This window comes from Stenella coeruleoalba, assembly GCF_951394435.1.
Source record: "Stenella coeruleoalba genome assembly, chromosome: 3".
Taxonomy (NCBI): Eukaryota; Metazoa; Chordata; class Mammalia; order Artiodactyla; family Delphinidae; genus Stenella; species Stenella coeruleoalba.
This window is the reverse complement of record NC_137148.1, coordinates 88604639-88618245: the sequence shown is the minus strand read 5'-3', so window position 1 is coordinate 88618245 and position 13607 is coordinate 88604639. Positions and strand designations below refer to the sequence as shown.

Below are 13607 nucleotides of genomic sequence, written 5' to 3'. Positions count from 1 at the left end.
TACTAGCCCTGTTCATACTTCTAACATTTGCATCAAATATAAGTAGGCTTTTAACAATGAAGCAAATTTTCTTATCATTTATATTACTTTAAAGTTTCTCTGCAAATTTTAATACTTTTCCATGTACAGTAACAAAAACTTAAAAACAATAACAAAAGTAAAACTAATCAGTAGTTTATCCATGAGGAAGGATGCATATATGTTCATAACGCTTACACTTTCCTTTAATTCATTAAGAAACTTCAATTATCAGAAAGACATTTTCAAAACAGGATCTAAGAGCGAAAATATGGTTCAGAATATGCTTTCTCCTTCTCACCCAAGCTATCTGCCTCCTTGCAGGAGGTACTTAAGGTATAAGTGCCATCAGATGCTCAGAACATGAAAAACATATGGGTAATATTGCTCAGATATACACAATGCACCAATGGCTCAAATGTACCATGAAAAGTTAGTATCTGTTATAACACACCAACCTTTGCTCACTGATAGAAAAGAAAATCCCTAAGCACTTCTTTATAACCATTCAAGTCAAAGAGGGGATACAGTAATAGTTGTTATATTTTAGATTTCATTTCTCATAGTTTTCTTTTGGGTTAATGTTTTTAGTGTTTAGCTCAACCTCTGGGAAGGAAGGGTATGGTCTACCCAAAACAACAATAGAAAAATGCTAATACCACATGTGTGGAATACCACCAGGTTATCAATTTAAGTCGTGCATAAATTAAGTAAAGTAACTGATTTCAAAAGATATTAGTGCTTTTATTGTCTGGAGAAACGTCCAGTTTAAACTATTCCATCTGCAATTGATTTGGGATATTAGGCAGCAAATGAAACATTAGGGTAACCCAATGTATCATTTGGTTGAGAAAGAAATATCAACTTAAAGATGCTATCTTTTTAAAATGTTGTTTTACAAGTATTAAAAAGTCAACTAAGCACATTTATTTAGCTTTTCATTAATGTAATATGCTTGAATTATAAAGACCAATATCTAAGTTTAGATGTCAGTTAACATAGAAAAGCTACCCATTCTTCCAAATAGAAATTTACAATGCACTAATTTATAATTACTCATTTAGACTCATTCAAACTTTGTTTTAGGGAAGAGATATGGGAACATATGTATATGTATAACTGATTCACTTTGTTGTAAAGCAGAATCTAACACACCATTGTAAAGCAATTATACTCCAATAAAGATGTTAAAAAAAAAAGAGTATTCTATCGGCATCTCCAAACAACAAAGTAATAAAGCCCACAAAATTAGGTTCTTCTTTAGTAATTATCAGCAGCATAAAAAAACTCAGCCACTGAGTTGACATATCTTATAATCTTTAGCACAAAATATTAATTTGAGATTTGTCCTTTACCTTGAACTCAAAATTTACTGCTGTGAAGTGATATTGTTACATATCTGGTAATGGATTGTATGATGGGAGATGGGTTAAATCCGTATAAGGTCAGGTGCCAGTTCAGACTTCAAGGGCTCTTTTACTGTGTGCCAGGAGCCATGTTCCTTAATATTTTGTTGGCACAATTTACCCTTTCTATATTTATAATGAGTGAAAGAAACAAATGCCAGGCAAGGATCCAGAGCCAAAATACTGGGACTTTGTTATCAAAGGAACAGAAACTGTCATTTCCAGTGACTCCCATAATAACCTTCTATAGCTGTGATGTCATGTAACAAATTGATTCTCTTAGAATCACGTAAAAATATAAAAGTTCATTATGAATTGGGAAGGAAAACATTTATTTTTTAAAACAATTTAACCTTCTGGCTAAACTTAGTGAACATACCCTAGAAATTACAAATGAAATGAATAATTAAAAGAAAAAATTCTGACAATGGAAAGATTTCTTTTGAAAGGCATTTATGAGAACTATATAAATAATAATGTCCAAATTTCTAAGCTAAAATCTCTAGACAATATAAACTACACGAGCTCAATATTTTTTCAAACTTGTTATAGAGATATTTTGATGTTGTCTAAAACCTGGTAAAAATTCTTCAGTAATTCTAAAAACTCCAAAGTCATAAGTCATTTTAAAATTAAGATAAGTTTGAGGATTGCCAAAGAGCATGCACCTGTGAGAGCTGAGGAATGTACCACATAATATAACATTCAATTAGTTCCAAGAAGTTCTGAACTCAAAGATAACATCCAGGTCCAAAAGAAGGGGCAGTTAGCAATATCTAGTACAAGACTAGAGACTGATGTTTGTCTTGCTAAAATTAATTACCTCTACCCAGGATCTGTACCTCACATTGTTGTACTTGGAGATTAAGGTGCTTGGTTTCTTATTCATCAGGGTATTTTACATCAGCCCTAATTTAACCACATATGTGAAAATAAATGACAGCTGCCTGAACTATAAATACTCCTTTAAGTCATGGCTTGTCATTTGAAAAATAAGTCCTCTCATCATTTCCTTCATTTCAATCTCTAAGTAAAAAACAACTCGTTTGCAAAATAAAATGGGGTCATCTTTTAGCATATTAGAGTTTGTCTTTGTTTTCAGTATTTCCTAGCACCATTTACAATTGCCTTTTGTTTGATTTTGTTTATCCAGCAACCTATAAGCAAGCAATAAATAAAGTATTTGTAATTCAAGAAATGATTCAAATGAAGACAGGATCATCTTGGAGTAGTCACTCTAAACTTGAATCCTCAAATGCTTATAATCTCCTCAAACATTACTCTAGTGAAAATGTATTTCAGATTTATGTTTCCAAAGGGCTCAGTTATCTGACAAGAACAGGAGCATTTTAAATCTCTGCATAATACATTTCTGAAATGGCTTGCATATAAGACACCAAGCAGTTATTAACTCTTGCTTTTAATCTACCAGTTCTCTAAATCTTCTCTCCACAGCTTGATTCCCAGTAGAGAAAAAAGTAACTCAAACAAAAATCTTCCTGTTTACCATAATAAACTGTTTACTTATCTGTGCACAAGGTTGAGAAATAATGGAATGGGGATGCATGTATCTGCCCACAGGGTACTTGCATAGGCATTTTGCTTGAATTTTCATTTATATTTTCAATTCATAAAAGGATTATATATTTTGACCCAATTATAACTTGAATGCCGTAATACAAAATAGAAAGAGCACAGTTTTCCCACTTGGTATTTAACTGATGTTGACAAGCCACTCTAAGCTCTCTGAACCTCATTTAGCTTATTTGTAAATGGAGATAACAATACCACCTGGTAGAGCAAATGACATAATGTTAATTAAAGTCCTTTGAGAACTGTAAAATATCATGTAAATGTAAAATATTGTTTATTATTATGCTACTTTATTAAGAATGAAAAGTACCTGGTTATTTCCCCATCATGCCTTTTGTAAAATGAGGAAAGGAAAGATGCTCTTTTGAAGTAATCTAATAGTTTGTGATGAGAGGTATTTCAAATTTAAGAAAAATTTTCCTAACTAAAAAATTATAGGTTAGAGCTAAAATTTAGAAGCCATTTTAATCCAGCCACTTTAGTTTTAGATACAAGGAAAGAAAGACCCAAGAAGGGTAAATATTAAAACATACAAACTAAACAGTCACTAATGGTGGTGGAAAGGGAAGAGCTAAACCAAACTTTATGCTTCCCAATTTGCTGTCACATCACTTGGCTAAAGAAATCTAGGGTTAGGATTAGAATCAGGGGCAGGGGCAAGTTCAGAGGTTGGGTTAAAGTTCTGCCTGGATTATAGGAGTCATTTTTTTTTTGGCGGTACACGGGCCTCTCACTGCTGTGGCCTCTCCCGTTGTGGAGCACAGGCTCCAGACGCGCAGGCTCAGCGGCCATGGCTCACAGGCCCAGCCGCTCTGCGGCATGTGGGATCTTCCCGGACCAGGGCACGAACCCGTGTCCCCTGCATCGGAAGGCGGACTCTCAACCACCGCGCCACCAGGGAGGCCCTAGGAGTCATTTTAAATCATCACTTTCTTCTGTTGGTCAATTATAAAATAATAACAATAAAAATTATGACACGATGAGAATACACAGAGTGGTCATTATGGTTAAACATTGTAAGAATATATATATAAATATAAATTATATATACGTATACATATGTAAAGTGCCTATGTGTGTTTGGTATACACATACAAAATCACAGTACGTTAGCTCTTACAGCAACTCTATTATTCTTACTTCACGGGTAAGAAAACTAAGGGAGGGAACAGAATGGTTAAGTAGACTGAGCAAGATTATAGAACTAACAAGCTTCTGGCCAAAATGCCTGCCTCTTGGTCTTTTTTTTTTTTTTTTTAAGAGTTGTACATCTTAATGTACAATTCAGTGAGTTTTGACAAATTTACAGAGAGAGATGTATGACTGTCACCACAATACAGTTTAGAACATTTTCATCACTCCATAAAGATCTCTCTCGCCTGTATAGAGTCAATCCCCATCTAAACCCCTAGCCCCAGGAAATCACGAATCTTCCTTCTTTATCTATAGAAACCTTTTCTGGGCATTTCATTTTGTATCGGACTTGGGTTCATCTATACTGTAGCATATATTATTAGCTCATGACACTATCATTTAACAGTAATATTACTTTTGTATGGATATACTATATTGTTTATTCATTCAGCAGCTGATGGACATTTGGATTCTTTCTACTTTTTGGCTATTATAAATAATGTTTCTATGAACAATTGCAGTTGTTGTGTGGACACACATTTCAATTTTCTTAGGTGGATACCTAGGATCAGAACTGTTACTTTATATGGAAAATTTATGTATAACTTTTTGAGAAACTGTGACACTTTTCCAAAGTGGCTGTATCATTTTACGATCCATGAGCAATGTATGAAGGTTCCAGTTTTCCACATCCTCACCAACACTTATTAGAGCTCATGATCTTCACCACTACCCTCTGTAGGCTTCCAATAACCGTGCACATATGACACTGAATGTTAGAATGGGAGGGAAGGGGACTTCCCTGGTGGCGCAGTGGTTAAGAATCCTCCTGCCAATGCAGGGGATACAGGTTCGAGTCCTGGTCCGGGAAGATCCCACATGCCGCGGGGCAACTAAGCCCGCATGCCACAACTATTGAAGCCTGTGCGCCTAGAGCCCGTGCTCCGCAACAAGAGAAGCCACTGCAATGAGAAGCCCGTGCACCACAACGAAGAGTAGCCCCCACTCGCCGCAACTAGAGAAAGCCTGCGAGCAGCAACGAAGACCCAATGCAGTCAAAAATAAATAAATAAGTAAATAAATAAATAAATAAATAAACGAATGGGAGGGAAGGAGGAGCTAAATGGAGTGAGGGAGACAGAGCTTAAACTTACTCAAAGACAACCAAGTCTGTTTCATTTATGTTAAAAAAAAATTTTAAGACTTTTGAGAGCGGTTTTCGATTCACAAAAAAAATTGAGAAGAAGATACAGAGATTTCCCATATAATTCCTGCTCCTTACTAGAGAGCTTCATGTATAATCAAATCCCTTGTTAGAATTTGTTATATTTATTACAACTAATGAACCTATATTGACACATCATTATCACCCAAAGTCCATAGTTTACACCAAGTTTCATTCTTGGTGTTGTATGTTCTATGTGTTTGAAAAAATGTAAAATGACATGTATCTACTATTATGTCATACATGGTAGCTTAAATATCCTATAAAAATCCTCTGTGCTCTACTTATTCATACCTCCCTCTTCCATAACCCTTGGCAGCCACTGAATTTTTTTTTTTTAACTGTCTCCATGGTTCTCCTTTTTCCAAAATGCCAGAGTTGAAATCATAAAGTACATAGCCTTTTCAGATTGGCTTCCTTTACTTAGCAATATATATTTAAGTTCCCTCTATGAATTTTCATGGCTTAATATTTTATTTCTTTTAAGTGCTGAATAATATTCCATTGTTTGGAGGTACCATAGTTTGTTTATCCACTCACCTAGTGCAGAGCATCTTGGTTGCTTCCAAGTTTGGGCATTATGAATGAAGCTACTATAAACATCCTTGCGCAGGTTTTTGTGTGGATATAAATTTTGAACTCCTTTGGGTAAATACTAAAGAATGTGATTGTTGGATTGCATAGTAAAAGTATGCTTACTTTTATAAGAAACTGCCAAACTGTCTTCTACAAACAAAGAGTTTTATTTCTTCCTTCCCAATCAGTACAACTTCTGTTCCTTTTGCCTTATTATGTTAGCTACGACTTTGAGTAAGATGTTGAAAAGGAATGGTCAGAGGGGCATCTGTGCCTTGGTTTGTGATCTCAGTGGGAAAGCTTCAAGTCTCTCACCATTAAGTATAATGTTAGCTGTAGAGTTTTTGTAGATTTTTTAAAAAACAAACTGAGCAAGTTCCTCAAGTTTTCTGAGTTTTTAAAATTTTTTTCATGAAGGGGTGTTGGATTTTGTTAAATGCTTTGTCTGCATCTATTGATATGATCACCTGATTTTTCTTTTAGCCTATTGATGTGATGGATTACATTAACAAATTCTCAAATGTTGAAACTGGCTTGCAAACCTGGGATAAATCTCTCCTATGCTTTTCATAACCATGTATTTATCAGCTTTTCATCTTATAGTGGAAATATATATATATATATTTTTTTTACAAGGAACCTTATGGTGTTTGCCTCATTTATCTTTATATTCTGGTATGTAAACGTGTTCACTGATGAGAAAGGAAAAGATTCATAAGGCTTAAACAACAATAAATTGAGAAAATAGGAAGAGTTTCTTACCAGGTCTTAACTTGAAAATGTCAAAATTATGAGCTCATTGTTTTTGAACTTGCTATTTTGGCCCAGGTTTCGTAATATTAGAATGTTAGATTATAACTGGTTCAATACTAGAGATATTGAAGCTGTGTCTGAAGAGAAAAAATCACTAAAGACTATTTGTTATCTTAAATTACTTTAAAAATGTTTAAAACAAAAAAAAATCATTTATTTTTAAGTGCTATAGTGGTTTTACCATTGAATGCTATAATGTCTTTTATATTAGTATAGTAGCTAGAATTTTGGTTTCAAACACTGGCAAAGAAATATTGTGGCAAAGGTGAAAAATAACTTAAACATATTAAAAGGTGATTTTTATTTACTTTTTCTTGCTTTATTTTTTGCTGTATTGTTCTAGAACATCTAGTATAGTGTTTAAGTGGTAAATGTAGGCATATTTGTCTTATTTCTGATATAAATGAGCAAAGTATTCAGTCATTTGCCATTAAATATGATGTCATCTTAGGAGCATGTCTTTCTTAGGAGCCACTCACGGTGAGAACATTCTCTTCTATTCCTCAATTTCAGAGAATTCTTAACAGGAATTAGTGTTGGATTTTGCCAAATGATTTTTCTTCATTTATTGAAATGATTATGTAGTTTTAAATTTTATTAATATGAATTACATTGATTGATATTTGAAAGTTAAATCAGCTGGTAGTCCTAGGATAAATTCCACTTGATCATGATGTATTTTTATCTGCTGTTGCATTTGCTTCATTAAAATTGTGCTCAGAATTTATATATGTAATAATGACATATAGTCTGTAGTTTTCTTTTGCTGTAATTTTTTGTCTAGTTTCAGAATCAGGTCGTGATGATCTCAATGAGTTGAAAAGTAGTCTCTTCTTTACAATTTTCTAAGAATTTGTGTAGAGTTGGTGTATTTCTTCTTAAAACTTTGGTATAATTCACCAGTGAAGCCATACAGGTCTAGAGTTTTCTTTGAAGGATGGTTCCTTAATGACCAATTCTATAAAAGATATGGTGTTATGAAGGCTGAATGAGCTTTGGTAGTTTTTGTCTTTCAGAAAATTTGTCCATTTCATCTAAGTTGTTGAATTTCTTTATATAAAGTTAAGGAAATATTATGACTATCTTTTTTAATATCTGTAGACTCTATAATGATGTCACCTCTTTCATTCTTGATATTGGTAATTTGTGTCTTCTTTTTTCTGAAGAGTCTATGTAGAGGTTTTATCAATTTTATTAATCTCAAAGGATTCCATTGATTTCTTCTGTATTTTTTTCCCTTTCTTCTACATATTTTGGGTTAATTTGCACTTCTTTTTAAGGTAGAAATTGAGGTCAAAACTTTGAGTCCTTTCATCTTTTCTAATATAGGCCTTTAGTGCTGTATTTATTTCCCTAAGTACTGCTTAATAGGCATCATATAAATACGGAGATGTTGTGGTTTTTTTTTCTTTCCATTTAGTTCAAAATACTTTCTAAGTTCCACTCTGACCCACTGGTTACTCAGCTATGCATTGTTTACTTCCCAAATATTTAGAGATTTTTCATATTGTTCTATCCTTGAGTTCTATTTTATTTCTGTTGTGTTCATAGAACTTAAATTCTTATAAATTTATTGAGATTTGTTTTATGGCCCAGGATATGATCTATCTTGGTAAATATTCTCCGTGTACTTGAAAAGAATGTATGTCCTGGTGATGTTGTGTAGAGTGTCCTATAAAGGTCAGTAGGTCAAGTTGACTGACAGTGTTATTCACATCTTCTGTGACTTCCATAGTGAACATAGTTCTTAAAAAAATCACTTACAACAGCATCACAAAAGATCAAATACTCAGAGATAAGTTTGACAAAAGATGGAAAGTCCTGTACACTAAACTCTACAGAACCTTGCTGAGGGATATTAAAGAAGACCTATCCTACTAGAAAGATATGTCATGTAGAGGGGTGAGAAGACTCAATATTGTTAAGAAGTCTATTCACCCCAAACTGATCTATAGAGTCAATGTAATCCCAATCTAAATATTAGCAAACCTTTATATGGAAACTGAAAAACTAATAATAAAATTGCTAGAGAAATGCAAAGGACTTCTAACAGCCAAAACATTTCTAAAAAAGAACAAAGTTAGACAACTAACATTATCTGATACAAGACTTACTATAAAACTTCAGTAGTCAAGGCAGTGTAGTATTGGCATTACAACAAACAAAAAGATCGACAGAAATTAGAGTCCAAAAATAAAACTACACATAAATATATTTTAAAAAATGAAGGTAAAAAAAATCAGGAGAGAAAGCAGAGTCATTGGTGCTGGAACAACTGAATATCTATATGCCAAAAATATGAACTTCAAATCATTCCTCACAACCATATGAAATGGACCATAGAATGAACTATAAATTCTAAAACTATAAAAATTGTAGAAGTAAACATAGGAGAAAACCTTTGTGACCTGGGATTCAACAAAGATTTCTTAGATATACCATCAAAAACATGATCTATAAAAGAAAAACATAATTTAAAGTTTGAAATTAAAAACTTCTGCTCTTCAAAAGACACTATTAAAAGAATGAAAAGACAAGTCAACTGAGAGAATATTTGAAAATCATACATCTGATAAAGGACTTGTATCCAGAATATATAAAGAACCAAGACTTTATTACAAGAAAACAACCCAATTAAAAAACTGGGCACATTACTTAAATAGACACATCAAAGAAGATATATGAATGGCAAATCAGCACATGACAAGGTGCTCACATCATTAGTCAGTTGGGAAAGACAACAAAAACCACAATAAGACACTACTGCATAAAATTTTAATATCTAAAGACTGACCACACCAAGTGTTGATGAAGATGTAGAGAAACTACAGTTGGGAATGTCAACTAGTATAATCACTTTAAAATCTATTTGGCAATTCCTTAAAAATTTAAACATGTACATTCTATCTAATTCATTTATTCCACTCCCAGGTATTTTCCTTAGAGAAATGAAAGCACATGCCCATACGAAGACTTATACGTGGATGTTCACAACAGCTTACTTGGCAGTAGCCCCAAATAGGAAACAACCCAAAAGTCTATCAACAGTTGATAACAACGGTGATATATTCATATGATGCTATTCTACTCAGCAATAAAAAAGAATGAACTTCCGATAAACATTACAACATGGATGGACCTCAAAATTATGCTGAATGAAACAAACTAGACCCAAAAAAGAAAATAGTACAGACTATATGATTCCATTTATATAAAATTCTAAGAAGCACAAACTAATATATAGTGACAGAAAGCAGATCAGTGGTTGACTGGGACAGGGGTTGAGAGGGGGAGGAGGAAGGGACTACAAAGAGGCATGGGGAAAATCTGGGGGTGATAGATGTGTTCATTACTTTGATTGTGGTGATGGTTTCACAAGTGTATACATATGTCAATACAATGAAGTGTACATACATAAAGTATATGTCAATTACATATCAATAAATCTGTTTTCAAAAAGATTGACAAATTATGATTATTAAATATTAGATTTTTGACAGACATTCTCTCAAAATTGAATTAAGTAGGTCCAACACTTCAAGGCAAAAAACTGACAGTTTTTGCTACCAGGGAAAAAAAAATCCAAGCTTTGCAATGAAGTTAAAATTTTGGAAAACACATTTGCTATAAAGAAATTGATACCTCCTATTACTTTTCCAGTGAGATTAGTGATGACATTAATGAATGTGGTCTTTTGATACTGTATAATGAATTACTTCACTGTTTGGAAGATCTATATAACCTGGTCACTTGATATTTTCCAAATGAGAAATGACAAAGCATGATGCTACAAAAATTATGTATTCATCTTATAAGATTGACAAATGGAATTAATGTAACAGAGTACGAAAAGTTCAATGTGGTTTCAGATCAGACACTGCAACTAACCTCCAAGAAAATTTAGCAAAGTCCACTGTGGTAGGCAGAATTTGAAGATGGCCTCCCAGTAATGTCCCACCCTAATCCCTGGAACATGTGAACATGATTAGATATCAATCCCATAATTATGTTTTATCATATTGCACAGTTGCCCTAAAAATAGGCAGATTAGCCAGGTGAGCCTGATCTAATCACAAGACCTCTCAAAAAAGTGGAGGGTATTCTCCCAGCTTTTTTGAAAAACAAAACAGAACAAAATGAAAAACAGAAGGAGAAGTTAGAGAAATTCAAAGCACTTGAAAGATGTGACACACTGGGTCTGAAGATCAAAGAATGTAGGAAACCTTAAGAAGCTGGGAGATGCCCTTGGCTCACAGCAAGAAAAGAAAGGGAACCTTAGTCCATTTCTCAACTGTAAGAACCGGAAGGAGTTTGGAAATGGATTCTTCCCCAGTGTCTCCAGCCAAGAATTTTTGGCTTTATGAGACCCTAAGCAGAGAACCCCAGTAAAGCCTGCCTGGACTTCTAACCTACACAACTGTGAGGTAATAAATGGATATTGTTTAAAGCTGCCATGTTATGATCGTTTGTTGTGCCGCAATAGAAAGCTAATACATTAACCATAAATCAAAATGCACATAAACTCAGATCCAACTCAAGCACTGTTTAAAAAAGAAAAAAAACCCAAATAATAAAAATGGAAACAACCAAAGTATCCATAATTAGAAGATCGATTTAAATTATAGAAAGCCATATAATGGAATATTCTGTAGCCATTATAAAGAAAAGGTAGAACTATATGGATGAATATGAAACAATGAAACTATGTTATATTAATAATAGAAAAAAAGATCAGCAATGTTAAGATTTTGAATAATTAAAACATTTGCATAAAATCATGGTATCTATAGTAAATATTTTCCTGAGGGGAAAAAAAACACAAAAAAATAAATAGCAATTAGCTTTGGGGTAAGATTAGATTGTTGAGTAGGACATTTTCTAATGAAATTTATTATTCTTAATCATTAAAAAAAATATATCAATAAAGGTTACTATTTAGTGTCCAGATAAACACTTTCCTGGCTCTCTTCCGAAGCTATCTTTTGCTTTATGCAATTTAGACCTGCCATCAGGAATTTGTTACCATGCTCCTTTAATCAGTCATAGTAACACCAAAATGACTTTTCCTCATCAAGTCTGCCCTACCTCTCAAATCTAAGTTTCTCAGTGACATCCCTTATTAACTGGGGGCATCATTTTCATTATGTGAATGTTTTATGTATTTATAATACTTAAACATCCCATTTTAATTAAACTTATAGGCTATTCAATTGTTTTAAAAATTTTGTATGAAAATTGTATGAAAGCTACTTTAAGATATAAATCGTAAATAGTGTAAACCATGCAAATATATATTGCCATTTGAGGATGAAAATGATTATGATCTAGGAATCCTTCAGTTATATGGTAATAAAGAAATATTCCAATAACAATCAAACCAGCATGGTAAAATTGGACCAATTTAACCTTTAATAATGAAAAAATTATGTGAAAAGTTTTTAATGGGCAATCTACAATATCAGGTTTATGTGATGTATATTAAAGTTAGAAAAATGTTTTATATTCCTTTAAGTTTCTTCTTGTAAAATGAATAGTTAAGGTAACAAAGCAAATCCTTTTCAGTTATTAAATACTGTATTTATAAATCTTATCAAGGTCATATTTTACCTCTGATTCTATTTTCTACAACAGAAAGATGTACAATAAAAATAAAGATAACACGGTATCAGTTTGATGTTATCCTTGTTTGTTGGCAAAAGTAGTTAACCAAAATACCTGGAGGTGTTAAAAGTCACCAGAAAGAAATAAAAGGACAAATTCCTAGAGAGATCACCTTTTTTTTGTCCACATATCAAACAAGTTCATAGTTTGTGACCCAAAACATTATGATATTATTATATACAACTAAACAAAAGGATGTATGGTAATGTACTTGTAAAATGATATACAATGAATGAAATACAAGACAGTACTTTCATTATTATAAAACAAACCTAAGTAGACTATTTATCTAAATAGCCTTTCTCACCGAAAGATTATATATAACTAATTTCCATGTGTAACTGCAATGTAATAATATATCTTCTCTTACAAAGGTTGGCTGACACTTTCTAGAAACTGGCAAGTATTATAGACTATAAAAATACCAAGTATGTGTACAAGCTCTTCATCATCAGGAAAATGTTAAACAAAATCCTTGGAAACTTAACAAGGAGAAATCAAAGAGACTAAACATATAAAAGCAATAAAACATGACATTAAAACGTCATTGAGGAAACCTCTAAAATCATATTACCTGGAACCAGTTCCATAATTATGTAGATAGGCTGTCTTTGTGTGCAAACTCCTATAAGTTTGACAATATTGGGATGATCATATTGCTTGAGAATTCTGGATAAGAGAAGTATAAGAATAGTTACCATTTAAGTTGTAAGCATTAATTTATGATCATGAGTAGTGTGCACAAGCAGAATGCACTTTAATCAACACAATTTTTAAAACTTTAGTACGAACCCAAATTATGATAAATGGGATGTATATGTCTTGACAAATCTTGGCAAAATATAGATATAAATGAGTCAGTTTTTATTCAGTTAAATATTCATTTAAAAATTATTATCTACTCTGAATAGGTAATAAGCATGCTAAACAGGAATAACTTACTTAGTCCAAAATATGCAGAACTCCCTTCAAAGAATCTGGTTTTAGCCACCCTCACAAAAGCTGGAAAGTATTAGTGGACCAAAACCTGTAAGCTGTTAGGGCAGCATCTTTTTGTTTTGTTTTATTTTATGTATATACTTCATTTAAAACAAATAAAAATAGAACGATTCATATTGGTAAATGCTATAGAGTAGAGTAATCACTTCATATTTAGACTTCACAATACATACTCTCTTGAT

At 32.7% G+C, this 13607-nt stretch overlaps 1 protein-coding gene across 8 annotated transcripts in view; it reads right to left on the bottom strand.

Moving 5' to 3' along the window:
- The window catches only part of FER (FER tyrosine kinase), a 463302-nt gene that overhangs the window by 138025 nt on the left and 311670 nt on the right, over positions 1–13607 (bottom strand). For all 8 annotated transcript variants that reach the window (XM_079916621.1, XM_079916626.1, XM_079916628.1 and 5 more), the window contains one exon: positions 13001–13095. In XM_079916621.1, coding sequence (XP_079772747.1) covers positions 13001–13095 — 95 coding nt within the window. The remainder of the gene's footprint in view (positions 1–13000; positions 13096–13607) is intronic.